General features: G+C 55.3%; 3 protein-coding genes across 3 annotated transcripts in view; 1 reads left to right on the forward strand and 2 right to left on the reverse strand.

The window, feature by feature from the left end:
- Positions 1-1630: 1630 nt before the first annotated feature.
- On the reverse strand, positions 1631-5131 carry LOC148220515 (uncharacterized). The gene is made up of 3 exons (XM_088155268.1): positions 4939-5131; positions 4062-4153; positions 1631-2316 (listed from the first exon to the last, which is right to left on the reverse strand). Exons 1-3 carry the CDS (start codon positions 5114-5116, stop codon positions 2209-2211), a joined length of 378 nt encoding a protein of 125 aa, XP_088011394.1. The 5' UTR covers positions 5117-5131; the 3' UTR covers positions 1631-2208.
- Positions 5132-5358: 227 nt separating this feature from the next.
- Positions 5359-10930, forward strand: ZNHIT1 (zinc finger HIT-type containing 1). The gene is made up of 5 exons (XM_088155267.1): positions 5359-5434; positions 5773-5943; positions 6909-6988; positions 8528-8697; positions 10109-10930. The coding sequence occupies exons 1-5, from the start codon at positions 5410-5412 to the stop codon at positions 10128-10130; spliced, it is 468 nt and encodes a 155-aa protein (XP_088011393.1). The 5' UTR covers positions 5359-5409; the 3' UTR covers positions 10131-10930.
- A 1228-nt stretch (positions 10931-12158) lies between these two features.
- Positions 12159-17742, reverse strand: part of LOC106864344 (retinal guanylyl cyclase 1-like) — a 31716-nt gene continuing 26132 nt past the window's right edge. Inside the window, exons 19-23 of the mRNA XM_088155234.1 lie at positions 17268-17442; positions 16278-16376; positions 14106-14200; positions 12908-12993; positions 12159-12310 (exon numbers count right to left, since the gene is read on the reverse strand). Of these exons, the coding sequence (XP_088011360.1) occupies positions 12220-12310; positions 12908-12993; positions 14106-14200; positions 16278-16376; positions 17268-17442 (546 nt within the window). The 3' untranslated portion in view covers positions 12159-12219. The remainder of the gene's footprint in view (positions 12311-12907; positions 12994-14105; positions 14201-16277; positions 16377-17267; positions 17443-17742) is intronic.

Genomic DNA, 17742 nt, shown 5'->3' on the forward strand with positions numbered 1-17742 from the left:
TAAATCACCCTAAAATCACTTCAAAATCAGTCCAAAAAATCGGCTCAAAATCACCAGAAAATCTCCACAAAATCATCCAAAATTCAGCCCAAAAATCAACCCAAAATCAGCTCAAAAATCAACACAAAATCAGCCCAAAATCAGCCAAAGTCAACTCAAAACGAGGCAAAAAATCAACACAAAATCAGCCCCAAATCAGGCCCAAATCAGCTCAGAAATCAGCCCCAAATCAACCCAAAATAATTCTAAGATCAGCACAAAAATAAAAAAAAATCAGCCCCAAAATCATCCAAAAATCACCTCAATAATCACTCCAAAATCAGCCCCAAATCCGACAAAAAAATCAACAGAATCATCCTAAAAATCAGCTCAAAATCAGCCAAAAATCAGCCCAAAAATCAACACAGAATCACCCTAAAACCACCCAAAATCAGCCAAAATCAGCCCAAAAATCAACACAAAATCAACCCAAAAATCAACCCAAAATCAGCCAAAATCAGCCAAAAAATCAGCCCAAAATCAGCCCAAAAATCAGCCCAAAATCACCCTAAAACCACTCAAAATCAGCCAAAAATCAGCCAAAAATCACCCCAAAAATCAGCCCAAAATCAGCCCAAAATCAGCCAAAAATCAGCCAAAAAATCAACCCCAAATCAACCCCAAATCACCCCCAAAATCAGCCAAAAATTCAACCCCAAATCAACCCAAAAATACCTCAAAAATCAGCCAAAAATCACCCCAAAATCACCCCAAAAATCAGCCCAAAATCACCCCCCAAGCACCACGCCGTAGCTGGGGAGAAAAATTGGGTGAAGGACCCTAAAAATGGCCAAAATCAGCCCAAAATTACCCCAAATCATCCCGGGAACAGCACGACAGAGCTGGGGGAAATGAGGTAAAATCATCCCAAATCAGCCCAAAAATCAGCCAAAAATCAGCCCCCAAAAAACCCAAAAATTACCCCCAAAAACCCCAAAAATCACCCCCCAAAACCCCAAAAATCACCTCAATAAACCCAAAAATCACTCCCCAAAACCCCCAAAATCACCCCCAAAAAACCCCAAAAATCACCTCAATAAACCCAAAAATCACCCCCAAAAACCCAAAAATCGCCCCCCAAAAACCCCCAAAATCACCCCTAAAAAACCCAAAAATCACCTCAATAAACCCAAAAATCACCCCCAAAAACCCAAAAATCGCCCCCCAAAAACCCCCAAAATCACCCCCAAAAAACCCAAAAATCAGCCCCCCAAAAACCCAAAATCACCCCCAAGAAACCCAAAAATCACCCCCAAAATCACCCCAAAAAAACCCTAAAAAACCCCCCCAAAAAACCCCCAAATCACCCCAAAAATACCCAAAAATACCCAAAATCACCCCCCCAAAAACCTCCGAATCACCCCTAAAACCCAAAATCACCCCCCAAAACATCCCAAAACTCACCCCAAAACCCCAAAATTACCCCCCCAAAAAACCCCAAAAACCACCCTAAAAAAAGTCCCCAAAAACGCCCCAAAATCTCCCCAGATTTCCCAGAATCCCGCGGGCGTTTCCGCACCTGTCCACGAAGAGCAGCACGAGGCCGCCCCTCCCCCTGAGCGGGGCCAGCGCCGCCCGCAGCCACCGAACCTTCTGCCCCCCCCCGGGGCTGCGCGCCACGTCCCCGCCCCGCCAGGCACGGCCCAGGCCCAGCGTCCTGGCACCGGAAACCGGAAACAGGAACCGGAAATGGGAGACAGGAACCGGAAATGAGAGACGGGAAACAGGAAGAGGAAATGAGAAACGGGAAATAGAGATAGCAAAGGGAAATCCCTGCCAATGTCACCACCCCGCCAGGCACGGCCCAGGCCCAGCGTCTGACACCGGAAACCGGAACCGGAAATGGGAGACAGGAACCGGAAATGAGAGACGGGAAACAGGAAGAGGAAATGAGAAACGGGAAATAGAGATAGCAAAGGGAAATCCCTGCCAATGTCACCTCCCCGCCAGGTATGGCCCAGGCCCAGCGTCTGACACCGGAAACCGGAACCGGAAATGGGAGACAGGAACCGGAAATGAGAGACGGGAAACAGGAAGAGGAAATGAGAAACGGGAAATAGAGATAGCAAAGGGAAATCCCTGCCAATGTCACCTCCCCGCCAGGTATGGCCCAGGCCCAGCGTCTGACACCGGAAACCGGAAACAGGAACCGGAAACAGGAACCGGAAATTAGAGATGGGAAATAGGAAAAAAAAAATGAGAAACGGAAAATGGAGATAGCAAAGGGAAATCCCTCCCGATGTCACCGCCCCGCCAGGCACGGCCCAGGCCCAGCGTCTGACACCAGAAACCGGAACCGGAAACAGGAACCGGAAATGCAAGATGGGAAACAGAAACCGGAAATGAGACATGGGAAACAGGAAATTGATATAGCAAAGGGAAATCCCTCCGATGTCACCGCCTCGCCACGCGCGGCCCAGGCCCAGCATCTGGCACCGGAAACCGGAACCGGAAACAGGAACCGGAAATGAGAGATGGGAAACAGGAAGAGAAAATGAGAAACGGGAAATAGAGATAGCAAAGGGAAATCCCTCCTGATGTCACCGCCCCGCCAGGTACGGCCCAGGCCCAGCGTCTGACACCGGAATCAGGAACCGGAAACAGGAACCGAAAATGATTAGCAGAAAACAGGAACCGGAAATGAGAGATGCGAAACAGGAAATTGATGTAACAAATGGAAATCCGTCCCAGGGCTGTGTGCGAAATCACACCCTGCCACGCATGGCCCAGGCCCAGCGTCTGAGACCGGAAACAGGAAACCGGAAACGGACATGAGACCGGAAGCAGGAAACAGGAACCGGAAATGAGAGATGGGATACAGGAATTTGATATAGCAAAGGGAAATCCCTCCCGACGTCACCACCCCACCACGCGCGGCCCAGGCCCAGCGTCTGACACCGAAAACAGGAACCGGAAACAGGAACCGGAAATGAGAGACGGGGAAACGGGAACCGGAAATGAGACAGAAAACAGGAACAGGAAATTAGAAATGGGAAATAGAGATAACAAAGGGAAATCCCTCCCAATGTCACTGCCCTGCCACGCATGGCCCAGGCCTAGCATCTGAGACCGGAAACCAGACCGGAAATGGGACCGGAAACAGGAACCGGAAATGACACACAGGAAACAGGAACAGGAAATGAGAAATAGGAAATAGAGATAACAAAGGGAAATCCCTCCCAATGTCACCGCCCCGCCAGGCATGGCCCAGCCCCGGGTCTGAGACCGGAAACAGGAAACAGAAACAGGAAACCGGAAATGACACCCGGAAATATCACCCGGAAATAAAACCAGATAATAAATAAATAACAACGGGAAATGCTCCCCAGGGAGGAAACAGAGAGAGAAGGGGAAAATGGGGAAAAATGGGGGAAAATTGGGAAAATGGGGGGGAAATGAGGGAAAAATGGGGAAAAATGGGGGGAATACAGAGAGAAACGGGGAAATTGGGGGAAGAGAAGAAAAACTGAAAAATTGGGAGAAAATGAGGGAAAGTGGGGAAGAAATTGGGAAAATGGGGAAAAAATGGAAAAATGGGGGAAATGGAGAAGGAAGAGGAACAAAAATGGGGAAAAAATTGGAAAATGGGAAATGGGGAAAAATGAGGATATGGGGGAAAATGGGGGAAGGGGGGAATTAGTGAATAAAGGGGGGGAATGGGGGGAAATGGGAGAAGGGGGGAGAATGAGGGAAAAACAGAGAAAAATTGGGGAAAATGGGGAAAAAATGGGAAAATGGGGGTGAGAGCAGGGGGTTAAAGAGGGGAAATGGGAGGAAAAGGGGGAGGTGAGAACAGAGAACACAAAACAAGGGAAAATTGAACAAAACCAGAAATCAACAGCTAAAAAACCATTAAAAAGCACAGAAAATATAAAATTCAATGGGAAAAATCTCCATAAAACAATAAAAAAATCTAAACTAAAAGAATATATAGAATAAAATAATAAATTAAATTAAATTAAATTAAAATAAAATAAAAAAGGAAATGAACAGCCACAGTGACTCCTCAGCCCCTCCCCCACCTGGACGCTGTAGTTGAAGGTCTGGGCCGAGCGCAGGAACCTCTGGTAGCCATCGGTGGCTTCGGTGGCCACCGTCAGCACCAGCAGCTGCTCTGGGGGGGGGAGGGGACATGGCTGGGACCCCCTGGGGCCACTGAGCCCACCCTGGGGCCACTGAATTGACCCAGTGACCCCTGACCCCATCCCAGTGACCCCTCAGTGACCACTGACCCATCCCAGTGAGCACTGACCCCATCCCAGTGACCACTGACCCATCCCAGTGACCCCTGACCCCCTCCCAGTGACCCCTCAGTGACCACTGACCCATCCCAGTGAGCACTGACCCCATCCCAGTGACCACTGACCCATCCCAGTGACCACTGACCCCTTCCCACTGATCCCTCCCAGTGACCCCTGACCCCCTCCCAGTGACCCCTCAGTGACCACTGACCCATCTCAGTGACCCCTGACCCCATCCCAGTGACCCCTGACCCCATCCCAGTGACCACTGACCCTCTCCCAGTCACCCCTGGCCCATCCCAGTGACCCCTGACCCCATCCCAGTGACCACTGACCCCTCCCAGTGACCACTGACCCCATCCCAGTGACCCCTCAGTGACCACTGACCCCATCCCAGTGACCCCTGACCCCATCCCAGTGACCACTGACCCATCCCAGTGACCCCATCCCAGTGACCCCTGACCCCATCCTAGTGACCACTGACCCATCCCAGTGACCACTGACCCCATCCCAGTGACCCCTCAGTGACCACTGACCCCATCCCAGTGACCACTGACCCCATCCCAGTGACCCCTCAGTGACCCCTGACCCCATCCCAGTGACCCCCCCAGACCTCCCTGACCCCTCTCCTCCCCCCACGCCCCCTCTCCCCTCTCACCATTCCCGGGGTCGATCCCGGAGTTCCCGGGGGAATTTTCGGGGCAGCTTTGGGGGGTCTCGAGGTCTGTCCCGGGTGGGTTTCTGGGGCAAGTTTGGGAGTTTTTGGGGCAGTTTTGGGGGGTCCCGGGGGCGCTCCCCAGCAGCAGCAGCAGCAGCGGCACCGTGAGGACGGCCATGGCGCGGAGGAGGCGGGGCTTATAGAGGGGGCGGGGCCTCACACAGAGCCTCAGCCAATCCCCACCCGCAGCTCCACCCCCCTCCACCAATCAGCGCCAAGGGGCGGGGCCAGGCCGAGTTGCCACGTTGCCAGGAGTAGAAAAGAGGCGGGAGCGCCTCACTCAAGATGGCGGCGGGCGGGAAAGGGAGCGGAGCCTGCGCCGCGCTCAAGATGGCGGCAGTGGGATGGGGCGGGAGCGGAAGTGGCGTCGGGGAGGGCGGAAGTGAAGAGCGGCTGATCGGAAGTCGCCTCATGATGGGGGAGAAGAAAACGTCGGGTGAGCGGGGAGAGGGTCCCGGGCCCGCGGTTTCTGTGGGGTCTCGGTGCAGGTTCGGGGGTCTCGGTGTCGGTTCGGGGGTCCCGGTGTCGATTCGAGGGTCTCGGTGTCGCTTCGGGCGTCCCGGGAGTTTCCGAGGTGTCCCAGTGCCCCTTTCGGGGGTCCCGGTGCCGCTTCGGGAGGTCCAGAGGATTCTGAGGGGGCCCAGAGGATTCTGAGGGGTCCTGACTTTTGGGGAGGGGGGAATTCCCGTTTTTTTTTGAGGGGCATTCCGGGGTATTTTGGGGGTGTCCTGATTTTTGGGGGTCTCCCCCTGACCCCACTCGCCCCCTCCCCAGCCCGCGTGCCCGAGGGGGCTCCCCGGAGGGTCCTGGACGGGGCCACGCGGCAGCGGCGGCTGCACCGGCAGCTGGAGGCGCTGGAGAACGACAACTTCGGGGATGATCCACAGGCCGGACTGCCCCGGCCCGGCAAGAGACTGCCGCACTTCAGTGACACCGCCGAGACCGGTACCGGGCGGATTTGGGGGGTTCTGAGGGGATTTGGGGGTTCTGAGGGGATTTGGGGGGGTTCTGAGGGGATTTGGGGGTTCTGAGGGGATTTGGGGGGGTTCTGAGGGGATTTGGGGGTTCTGGGGGGGTCTCAGAGCGTCCCGCACTTCAGTGACACCGCCGAGACCGGTACCGGGCGGATTCGGGGGGTTCTGAGGGGATTTGGGGGGTTCTGAGGGGATTTGGGAGGGTTCTGAGGGGATTTGGGGAGGATTTGGGGGTTCTGAGGGGTCTCAGAGCCTCCCACATTTCAGTGACACCGCTGAGACCGATACAGGGGAATTTGGGGGGGTTCTGAGGGGATTTTGGGTCTCAGAGCCTCCCACATTTCAGTGACACCGCTGAGGCCGGTACCGGGGATTTTGGGGGGATTTGGGGGATTCTGAGGGGATTTGGGGGTTCTGGGGGGGTCTCAGAGCGTCCCGTATTTCAGTGACACCGCCGAGACCGGTACCGGGGGATTTGGGGGGTTCTGAGGGGATTTGGGGGGTTCTGGGGGGGTCTCAGAACCTCCCACATTTCAGTGACACCGCCGAGACCGGCACTGGGGATTTTGGGGGGTCACTTTTGGGGTGATTTTGGGGGTCTCAGGATGGGGGGAATCAAATTTGGGGTGATTTTGGGCAGGGGGATCAATTTTGGGGTGATTTTGGGGGGTCTCAGGATGGGGGGGATCAATTTTGGGGGGTCTCAGGATGGGGGATCAATTTTGGGGTGATTTTGGGCAGGGGGATCAATTTTGGGGTGATTTTGGGGGGTCTCAGGATGGGGGGGATCAATTTTGGGGTGATTTTTGGGGGGTCTCAGGATGGGGGGGGTTCAATTTTGGGGGGTCTCAGGATGGGGGGTTCAATTTTGGGGTGATTTTGGGGGGTCCCAGGATGCAGGGGAATCAATTTTGGGGTGATTTTTGGGGTCCCCAGGAAAGAAGAAGAAGAAAACTCGGGGTGATCATTTCAAGCTGCGCTTCCGAAAGAATTTCCAGGCACTGCTGGAGGAGCAGGTGGGGAAATTTGGGAAAATTTGGGGGGGATTTGGGAAAATTTGGGGTTTGGGGGGGTCCCAGGAGGGAATTTGGGATTGGGGTTTTTAATTTGGGGCTGGATTTTGGATTTTGGGTCGGTTTGGAGTTGATTTTTAATTTTGAGCTGAATTTTTGGGGCCTGATTTGGGGTCAGATTTTTGGGCTGGATTTTAAATTTTGAGCTGGATTTGGAGCTGAATTCTTGTTTTGGAGCCGAATTTCAGATTTTGGGCTGATTTTGGGGGATCTGAATTCCACATTTGGGGCTGAATGTTGCAGCTGAATTTTGGATTTGTGCTGGACTTGGGACTGAATTTTGCATTTGGAGATGGATTTGGGGTTAATTTTGGACCTGAGTTCTGGATTTGAAGCTGATTTTGGACCTAAATTTTGGGCTGGATTTGTAGCTGGATGCTGGATTTGGATCTGATTTTGGAGCTGAATTTTGGGCTGAATTTGGAGCTGAATTTTGGGCTGAATTTGGAGCTAAATTTTAGATTTTGCGCTGGATTTGGGGTTCATGGATTTCAAATTTTGGGATTGGATTTGGATCTGAATTCTGGATTTTGGGGCTGGATTTGGAGCTGAATTTTGGGCTGAATTTGGAGCTAAATTTTGGATTTTGCGCTGGATTTGGGGTTGATGGATTTCAGATTTTGGGGTTGGATTTGGATCTGAATTCTGGATTTGGGGGCTGGATTTGGAGTTGAATTTTGGGCTGAATTTGGAGCTAAATTTTGGATCTTGAGCTGGATCTGAATTTGATGGATTTCAGATTTTGGGGTTGGATTTGGAGCTGAATTCTGGATCTTGGGGCTGGATTTGGATCTGAGGTTTGGATTTTGGGTTTGATTTTGGATCTGAACTTTGCATTTTGGGCTGGATTTGGATCTGAATTCTGGATTTTGGGGCTGGATTTGGAACTGAATTTTGGGCTGAATTTGGAGCTAAATTTTGGATCTTGAGCTGGATTTGGGGGTTGATGGATTTCAGATTTTGGGGTTGGATTTGGATCTGAATTCTGGATTTTGGGGCTGGATTTGGAGCTGAGGTTTGGATTTTGGGTTTGATTTTGGAACTGAATTTTGGATTTTGAGCTGGATTTGGATCTGAATTCTGGATTTGGGGCTGGATTTTGCAGCTGAATTTTGGATTTTGGGTTTGATTTTGGATCTGAATTTTGCATTTGGTGCTGGATTTGGAGCTGAATTCTGGATTTTGGGGCTGGATTTGGAGCTGAGGTTTGGATTTTGTTTTTGATCTTGGATTTGAACTTTGCATTTGGTGCTGGATTTGGAGCTGAATTCTGGATTTTGGGGCTGGATTTGGATCAGAATTCAGGATTTTGGAGCTGAATTTTGGGCTGAATTTGGAGCTAAATTTTGGATTTTGAGCTGGATTTGGATCTGAATTTTGCATTTTGGGCTGGATTTGGATCTGAATTCTGGATTTTGGGGCTGGATTCGTGCCATCCCCATCTCCCTGATCCCCAAATCCCCGAATTCCCGAATTTTCCAGAACCTGAGCGCGGCCGAGGGCCCCAATTACGTCTCGGCCGGGGCCGCCCCGTCCCGGCTGCCCCAGCGCCACTTCTGTGCCGTGTGTGGCTTCCCCTCGGGCTACACCTGTGTCACCTGTGGGGCCAGGTACTGCTGCACCCGCTGCCTGGGCACTCACCAGGACACCAGGTATGGAGAAACCAGGAAAAAACCCCGGAAAAATGGGATAAAAACTGAGAAAAATGGGAAAATTGGGAAAAAAAACCAGCGTGGGAATGGGTGACCTGGGAGTGGGGACACACCTGGGTCACCTGTGGGGTCAGGTAGTGCTGAACCTGATGCCTGGGCAATCACCAGGACACCAGGTATGGATAGAGCTGGAAAAATGGGAAAAAAACTGGAAAAATGGGAAAAAATGTGAGAAAAATGGGAAAAAAGTTGGGAAAAATGGGAGAAAATGTGAGAAAAATGGGAAAAAAGTTGGGAAAAATGGGAGAAAATGTGAGAAAAATGGGAAAAAAGTTGAGAAAAATGGGAAAAAACGTGAGAAAAAAGGGAAAATATCAGGGAAAAGTGGTAGAAAACCCTGGAAAAATGGGGGGGGGGTGGAAATACAGGAATAATGGGGAAAAAACCTGGGAAAAATGGGAAAAGTGGGTAAAAAAAAAAACAGGAAAAATGGGAAAAAAACCCAGGAAAACGGGGGAAACATGAAAAATGGGAAAAAATGGGATAGATCCAGAAAAACGGTGGAAAAAAACAAAGCAAGAAAAATGGGAAAAAATCCCAGGAAAAATGGGGTGAAAAATGGGGAAAAAACCCAGGAAAAATGGGGAAAAATCTGGGGAATGTAGGGAAAAAGAAGCAGAAAAAATGGGAAAAAGGCCCAGAAAAAAATGGGGAGAAAAATGGGGTAAATCATGAAAAAATGGGAAAAATTGCTGTGGGAATGGGTTACCTGGGAGTGGGGACACACCTGGGTCACCTGTGGGGTCAGGTAGTGCTGCACCCAATGCCTGGGCACTCACCAGGACACCAGGTGTGGAGAAACCAGGAAAATACCACAAAAAATGGGAAAAAAATAGAAAAAAAATGGGGAAAAAATAGAGAAAAAAAGGAAAAAAAAACCAGGGAAAAGTTGGTTGAAAAACAAGGGGGAAATGATTAAAAAAACCAGAAAGCATGGGAAAAAATCTGGGGAAAAATGGGGGGGAAATGGGAAAAAAAGCCTTGGGGAAATAGTGGGGGAAAAGACCTGGAACAACGGGAAAAAACCTGGGGAAAAATCTGAGGAAAATGGGAAAAAAAAATAGTGGAGTAACGGGAAAAAGAGCAGAAAAAATGATGGGGAAAAATCTAGGAATAAATGGGGGGGAAATGGGAAAAAAAGACCAGGAAAAATGACAGAAAAAAATTGGAAAAATGGGGAAAAAAAGCATCAAAAAAGGAAAAAATTCCCGTGGGAATGGGTTACCTGGAACTGGGGACACACCTGGCTCACCTGTGGGTCAGGAAATGGGATCTCTGTTTTTTTGGGGGGGGGAGGGGTCTCACCTGCTGCCCCCCTGACCTTTCCCTGCCCCTCCCCCTCCCCTCACAGGTGCCTGAAGTGGACGGTGTGACCCCTCCCCCAAGATGGCTGCCACAACCACGCCCACAACATGGCTGCTGTGCCCCCATCCCAAAATGGCCGCCGTGACCTTGCCTGGTTTGATCCCGCCCTTAAAATGGTTCCCAAGGCTCCATTTCCAATATGGCGGCTGTGGCCACATCCCCAAGATGGCTGCCGTGACCACGCCCACAACATGGCTGCTGTTCCCCCATCCCAAAATGGCCGCCGTGGCCTTGCCTGGTTTGATCCCACCCTCAAAATGGTTCCCAAGGCTCCATTTCCAACATGGCGGCCGTGGCCACACCCCCAAGATGGCTGCTGTGACCATGTCCACAACATGGCTGCTGTGCCCCCACCCCAAAATGGCCACCGTGACCACGCCTGGTTTGATCCCACCCTTAAAATCGTTCCCAAGGTTCCATTTCCAACATGGCGGCCGTAGCCACACCCCCAAGATGCCTGCCGTAATTCCACCTCCAAGATGGCTGCCGTGGCCACATCCCCAACATGTTTGCCCTGACCAAGCCCACAAAATGGCTGCCATGGCCAGAGTTTCAACATGGCTGCCGAGGCCCTGTCCCCAAGATGGCGTCCATGGCCACACCCCCAACATGGCAGCCATGGTTCCATCCCCAATATGACTGCCATGGTCACACCTCCAAGATGGCTGCCATCACCATGCCCACAAAATGGCTGCCATGGCTCCACCCCCATCATGGCTGCCATGGCTCCACCCCCAACCCCTCAAGATGGCGGCGGCCACGCCCCTTTTCGAACCAAAATCCGGATTTTTTTTTTTTGCTACCAAAATTTTTGGGATCGAATTTATTTGGGGATGGGGGGTGGGGGGAGGGGAGAGCTACAGGGGTGGGGGGAAGGGGCGGAGTGAAGGGGGCGGAGCCTCAGGATTGGGGGAAAATCCGGGAAAAATGGGAAAAACAAAAAAAAAAATGGGAGAAACCAGAACCCCGACCCCGCGCGCTGGCCCTTTAAGAGCGGAGCTGCGCCGCCATTGGCTCGCGCTGGGGGGGGTCCAAGATGGCCGCCCTGGGCGCTGATTGGACAAACATCTCCTGAGGGCTCCGCCCCTTTGTGAGAGCCGAGATCCTATTGGCTGCTGGGGGGGTCCCAAGCCACGCCTCTTAAAGGGCCAGCACCGCCCTTACATCCAAGCCCCGCCCGCTTTGGGTCAGGCCACGCCCCTTAAAGAGCCCAAACCACCCACAAATCCAAGCCCCGCCCATTTCGGGTCAAGCCACGCCCCTTAAAGAGCCAAAACCACCCACAAATCCAAGCCCCGCCCATTTCGGGTCAAGCCACGCCCCTTAAAGAGCCAGCACCACCTGCAAATCCAAGCCCCGCCCACTTTGGGTCAAACCACGCCCCTTAAAGGGACAAGCACACGCCAAAAATTTAAGCCACGCCCCCTCTGGTCTAAGCCCCGCCCCCACATTCTTCGGTCCCTTTGTCGCGCCAGGCTCCGCCTCCTGTGACGTCACCAGGGCGGGGGTCCCTCGGCGGCCAATCAGCGTTGGCTCCGCCCCTCGTTGGGGGGGGCGGGGCGAGGCCGCCTGCGGCTGCGGGATAATGAGATGCAAATGAGGAAAGGGGGTGTGGCCAGGTGAGGGGCGTGTCCCCGCGCACCTGGTGGGCGGGGTTTAACCGGGCGGGGCTTATTTGGGTGGGGTTTATCCCCTGGTGGGCGGGGTTTATATCCTTTAGGCGGGGTTTAACCCCTGACTCACCTGGTGGGCGGGGCCATTTAGGACAGGTTTAAGTTATTTAGGTCAGGTTTAACCCTTCACTCACCTGGTGGGCGGGGCCATTTAGGCCAGTTTTATATCATTTAGGCCTGGTTTAAGTCCTTTAGGCCGGGTTTAAGCCCTGACTCACCTGGTGGGCGGGGCCACTTAGGCCAGTTTTGTATCATTTAGGCCTGGTTTAAGCCCTGACTCACGTGCTGGGCGGGGCTATTTAGGCCAGGTTTAAGTCCTTTAGGCCGGGTTTAAGCCCTGACTCACCTGGTGGGCGGGGCCATTTAGGCCGGGTTTAAGTCCTTTAGGCCGGGTTTAACCCTTCACTCACCTGGTGGGCGGGGGCTATTTCAGCACCTGGCCCGGCCGCGCCTTCTCCAGCTTCCGGCGCCGCTCGGCCGGGATCTCGTCCAGGCTGATCCCGTGGTTGCTCGCACTGGGGGATTTGGGGGGGTTTGGGGGGATTTTGGGGGGGATTTGGGGTTTTGGGGGGATTTTGGGGTTTTTTTTGGGGGGGATTTTGGGGTTTTTGGGGGGGATTTTGGGGGGGATTTTGGGGTTTTTTGGGGGGATTTTGGGGTCTCCACCCCCTCGTTGTTTCCCTGGGCTCAGCTCAGGAGCCTCCCCTCCCCCACCCCAAGGAGCATTTCCCCCCCCCCCCCCCCCAAATTCCCGGAGATCCCAAACACCCTGACTGCCCCTCCCCCCACACCCCATAACTGCCCCGTAACTGCCCCATAACCACCCCACACCGCAAAACCGCCCCATAACCACCCCACACCCCAAAACTGTACCAAAACCGCCCCATAACTGCCCCCACACCCCAAAACCGCCCCATAACCACCCCATAACTGCCCCCACACCCCATACCTGCCCCCACACCCCATAACTGCCCCCACACCCCATATTTGCGCGTCTGACCCCCATAAGTGACCCCATAACCCCATAAGTGACCCCATAGCCCCATAAGTGACCCCCTGGCCCCATAGGTGACCCCATAGCCCCATAGGTGACCCCATAGCCCCGCACTCACCCCGGCAGGAGGTCTGGGGGGGTGGGGATGGGTTTGGTGAAGCCCTCGCGCCCCACGAGCCAATAGGTGTCCTCTACTCCCTTCCCCTACAAGTTATGGGGTCAGATGTGGAGTCAGTTATGGGGCCAGGGGTCAGGTATGGGGTCAGGTATGGGGTCAGGGGTCAGTTATGGGGCCAAGGGTCAGTTATGGGGTCAGATATGGGGTCAGGGATCAGTTATGGGGCACAGGGAATAGGTGTCCTCTACTCCCTTCCCCTACAAGTTATGGGGTCAGATATGGGGTCAGGGGTCAGGTATGGGGTCAGGGGTCAGTTATGGGGCACAGCCAATAGGTGTCCTCTACTCCCTTCCCCTACAAGTTATGGGGTCAGATATGGGGTCAGGGGTCAGTTATGGGGCACAGCCAATAGGTGTCCTCTACTCCCTTCCCCTACAAGTTATGGGGCCAAGGGTCAGCTATGGGATCAGTTACAAGGTCAGGTTTTAGTTTTAGGGTCAGCTATGGGGTCAGTTATGGGTCAGCTATGGGGTCAGTTATGGGGTCGGGGGTCAGTTACGGGGTCAGGGGTCAGTTGTGGGTCAGTTATGGGGTCAGGAGTCAGTTATGGGGTCAGCTATGGTCAGGGGTCAGTTATGGGGTCAGGAGTCAGTTATGGGGTCAGCTATGGTCAGGGGTCAGTTATGGGGTCAGGGGTCAGCTATGGGGTCTGGTATGGGTCAGTTATGGGGTCAGTTATGGGGTGAGGGGTCAGTTATGGGGTCAGCTATAGGGTCAGTTATGGGGTCAGGGGGTCAGCTATGGGGTCGGGGGCTGGCTGAGGCCTTTGGGGCACGTTTTGGGGTCTCTCGGGGTGTTCTGGGGCATTTTGGGGTGTTCTGGGCTGGGTTTGGGGTTTCTCTGGGGTTTTGGGGTGTTTTTGGGTTTCTCAGGTGTTTTTGGGGTGTTTTTGGGGATTCTCAGGGGTTTTGGAGTTTCTCAGGTGTTTGTGGGGTGGTTTTGGGGTATTTTGGGGATTCTCAGGGGTTTTGGGGTTCCTCTGGTGTTTTTGGGGTATTTTGGGGATTCTCAGGGATTTTGGGGTTCCTCAGGTGTTTTTGGGGTGTTTTGGGGGTTTTTGGTGTTTCTCAGGTGTTTTGGGGGTGTTTTTGGGGTATTTTGGGGTTTCTCAGGTGTTTTTGGGGTATTTTGGGCTCGCCTTGAGCTCGGTCTTGCCGCGGATGTCGACCTTGAAGCCCTCCTGCAGCGAGAGCAGGATGGCGACGGTGCGCTGGTTCACGTGGATGCGATAGGCTGGGGGGGCAGGGGGGTCAGAAAAAAACCAAAAACCACCCCAAAACCATCCCAAAAAACCCCAAAAAACCCCAAAACCATCCCAAAAAAACCCAAAACCACCCCAAAAAAACCCCAGGAACTGACCCCAACCCCACAAATCTCCCCCAGCCCTTCCCCAGGGCCCTGCACTGGATGCGATAGGCTGGGGGGGCAGGGGGTCAAAAACCCCAAAACCACCCCAAAAACACCCTAAAACCACCCCAAAAACCCCCGGGGAGCGACCCCGACCCCACAAACTCCCCCTGACCCCACAAATCTCCCCCAGCCCTTCCCCAGGGCCCTGCACTGGGTGCGATAGGCTGGGGGGGCAGGGGGATCAAAAAAACCCCCAAAACCACCCTAAAAAAACCCAAAAAATCCCACGGACGTGTGTCCCTGTCCCCACAGTGTCCCCATGGTGTCTTTGTCCCTGTCCTTGTCCCCACGGTGTCCCCACGGTGTCCCTGTCCCCCTGTCCCTGTTCCCACGGTGTTCCTGTCTTTGTGTCCCTTTCCCCACAGTGTCCCCACAGTTTCCCTGTCCCCACAGTGTCCCCACGGTGTCCCCACAGTGTCCCCACAGTTTCCCTGTCCCCACACTGTCCCCATGGTGTCCCCACAGTGTCCCCTCAGTGTCCCCACAGTGTCCCCACGGTGTCCCCACAGTGTCCCCTCAGTGTCCCCATGGTGTCCCCTGGTGTCACTCACGCAGCCCTGTGGACTCCACGCATGAGACCGTGTTCACCGTGTCCCTGTCCCTGTGTCCCTGTCCCTGTCCCCTCAGTGTCCCCACAGTGTCCCCATGGTGTCCCCATGGTGTCCTTGTCCCTGTCCTTGTCCCCACGGTGTCCCCACGGTGTCCCCTCCGTGTCCCCTCGGTGTCCCCACAGTGTCCCCTCAGTGTCCCCTCGGTGTCCCCACAGTGTCCCCTCAGTGTCCCCTCACTGTCCCCTCAGTGTCCCCTCGGTGTCCCCACAGTGTCCCCTCTGTGTCCCCTCGGTGTCCCCACAGTGTCCCCTCAGTGTCCCCTCAGTGTCCCCTCAGTGTCCCCTGGTGTCATTCACGCAGCCCCGTGGACTCCATGCGTGACGCCGTGTTCACCGTGTCCCTGTCCCTGTGTCCCTGTCCCCAGTGTCCCCACAGTGTCCCCTCAGTGTCCCCACAGTGTCCCCACGGTGTCCCCATGGTGTCCCCTCAGTGTCCCCATGGTGTCCCCTCAGTGTCCCCTCAGTGTCCCCTCAGTGTCCCCATGGTGTCCCCTCAGTGTCCCCACAGTGTCCCCTCAGTGTCCCCACAGTGTCCCTGTCCCCACAGTGTCCCCTCAGTGTCCCCACAGTGTCCCCTCAGTGTCCCCTCGGTGTCCCCACAGTGTCCCCACAGTGTCCCTGTCCCCACAGTGTCCCCTCAGTGTCCCCTCAGTGTCCCCTCAGTGTCCCCACAGTGTCCCCTCAGTGTCCCCACAGTGTCCCCTCTGTGTCCCCTCGGTGTCCCCACAGTGTCCCCTCAGTGTCCCCTCACTGTCCCCTCAGTGTCCCCTCGGTGTCCCCACAGTGTCCCCTCACTGTCCCCTCACTGTCCCCTCAGTGTCCCCTGGTGTCCCCATGGTGTCCCTGTCCCCTCAGTGTCCCCTCAGTGTCCCCACAGTGTCCCCTCAGTGTCCCCTGGTGTCACTCACGCAGCCCCGTGGACTCCATGCGTGACGCCGTGTTCACCGTGTCCCTGTCCCTGTGTCCCTGTCCCTGTCCCCTCAGTGTCCCCTCAGTGTCCCCATGGTGTCCCCTCAGTGTCCCCTCGGTGTCCCCACAGTGTCCCCACAGTGTCCCTGTCCCCACAGTGTCCCCTCAGTGTCCCCTCAGTGTCCCCACAGTGTCCCCTCAGTGTCCCCTCACTGTCCCCTCAGTGTCCCCTCGGTGTCCCCACAGTGTCCCCTCACTGTCCCCTCACTGTCCCCTCAGTGTCCCCTGGTGTCCCCATGGTGTCCCTGTCCCCACAGTGTCCCCTCAGTGTCCCCTCAGTGTCCCCTCAGTGTCCCCATGGTGTCCCCTGGTGTCACTCACGCAGCCCCGTGGACTCCATGCGTGACGCCGTGTTCACCGTGTCCCCGAACAGGCAGTACCGGGGCATCGTCAGCCCGACCACGCCCGCCACGCACGGCCCTGAGGGGGCGGGGCCACAGAGGGGCGGGGTCACAGAGGGGCGGGGCCACAAAGGGGCGGGGCCACAAAGGGGTGGGGTCAACAGGCAATGAGCATTGAGGGTTGGCCAAGGTGTTGGGTGTGGTCAATGAGGGTGTGGTCATGGATGGGTGTGGTCATGGATGGGTGTAGCCAATGGGTGTAGTCGTTGGTGGGTGTGGCTAATGAGGGTGTGGCCACTGTGGGTGTGGCCTGTGGGGCGTGTCCTCCAAGGGGAGTGGCCCGAATGGGTCACGACCGCATTGAGTGTTGGCCAAGGAGTTGGGTGTGACCAATGGGGCGTGGCCAATGAGGGTGTGGTCCTTGATGGGTGTGGCCACGGTGGGTGTGGCCTGTGGGGCGTGGCCTGCAAGGGGAGTGGCCCAAATGGGGCCAACAGGTCACGACCGTGTTGAGCGTTGGCCAAGAGTGAAGAGTTGGGCGTGGCCAAGAAGGGGCGTGTCTATTGAGCGGACACCCGGTGGGCGTGGTCACCGATGGGTGTGGTCACTGGTGGGTGTGGCCAATGGGTGTGGCCTTTGGGGCGTGTCCCACAAGGGGATTGCCCCCAATCGGTCACGACCGCCTTGAACGTCGGCCGAGAGCGACGAGTTGGGCGTGGCCAAGAAGGGGCGTGTCCACTGAGCGGACACCAGGTGGGCGTGGCCTTTACGGCCGTGACCAATGGGGACGCTCATGGGCGTGGCCAACCCACCCACCCAACAGCACCCATTGACCGTTGGCCAACGTTGGCCGACCTTTGACCAACGCACGGCGACAATTCCGGCGCCGGCCAATAGGAGGGCGGGGCGTGGCCGTACCTGGCCCGGGCGTGTCCGGGCCGGCCAATAGGAGGGCGGGGCGTGGCCGTACCTGAGTGCAGGCCGATGCGGATGCGCACGGGCACCTCGGGCATGTGGCGCATCTTGAAGGTGCCCACAGAGCTCAGGATGTCCAGCGACATGTTGGCGATCTCGCCCGCGTGCCGGTTGCCGTTGCGCTTGGGCAAGCCCGAGGCCACCATGTAGGCGTCGCCGATGGTCTCCACCTGGCCGGGAAGGGGGCGGGTCAAGGGGGTGGCCACGCCCACCGGGACACGCCCACGGCCTCAGGGTGGTCTCGGCGCGGCGGCCGTAGCCAAGAGCGTGGGTTGGGCCACCGTGGGGCCACCTCGAGCGTGGCGTTGTACGTGCCACCAAAGACTGCGGGGGCCACCAGGGATCTGCATTTGGTGGCCACGGCCTTTCTTGGTGGCCAAAGTCTGGGATTCCACCAGGAATCTGCATTTGGTGGCCACGGCCCTTCTTGGTGGCCAATGCCATGACCGTGGCTTGGACCACCATGGGGC

The sequence above is a fragment of the Sturnus vulgaris genome, chromosome 36, assembly GCF_052056855.1.
Source record: "Sturnus vulgaris isolate bStuVul1 chromosome 36, bStuVul1.hap1, whole genome shotgun sequence".
NCBI lineage: Eukaryota > Metazoa > Chordata > Aves > Passeriformes > Sturnidae > Sturnus > Sturnus vulgaris.

Bases quoted from the DNA above. Each gene is read 5' to 3' on its own strand.
- ZNHIT1 (XM_088155267.1), top strand. From the start codon at position 5,410: ATGATGGGGGAGAAGAAAACGTCGG. The intron at 5,944-6,908 runs GTACCGGGCGGA...TGGGGTCCCCAG, and splicing joins CAGTGACACCGCCGAGACCG to GAAAGAAGAAGAAGAAAACT. The intron at 8,698-10,108 runs GTATGGAGAAAC...CTCCCCTCACAG, and splicing joins GGCACTCACCAGGACACCAG to GTGCCTGAAGTGGACGGTGT.
- LOC148220515 (XM_088155268.1), bottom strand. From the start codon at position 5,116: ATGGCCGTCCTCACGGTGCCGCTGCTGCTGCTGCTGCTGGGGAGCGCC. The intron at 4,154-4,938 runs GTGAGAGGGGAG...TCCCCCCCCCAG, and splicing joins CGGGATCGACCCCGGGAATG to AGCAGCTGCTGGTGCTGACG. The intron at 2,317-4,061 runs GTGGGGGAGGGG...TTCTGGTGTCAG, and splicing joins CCTTCAACTACAGCGTCCAG to ACGCTGGGCCTGGGCCGTGC.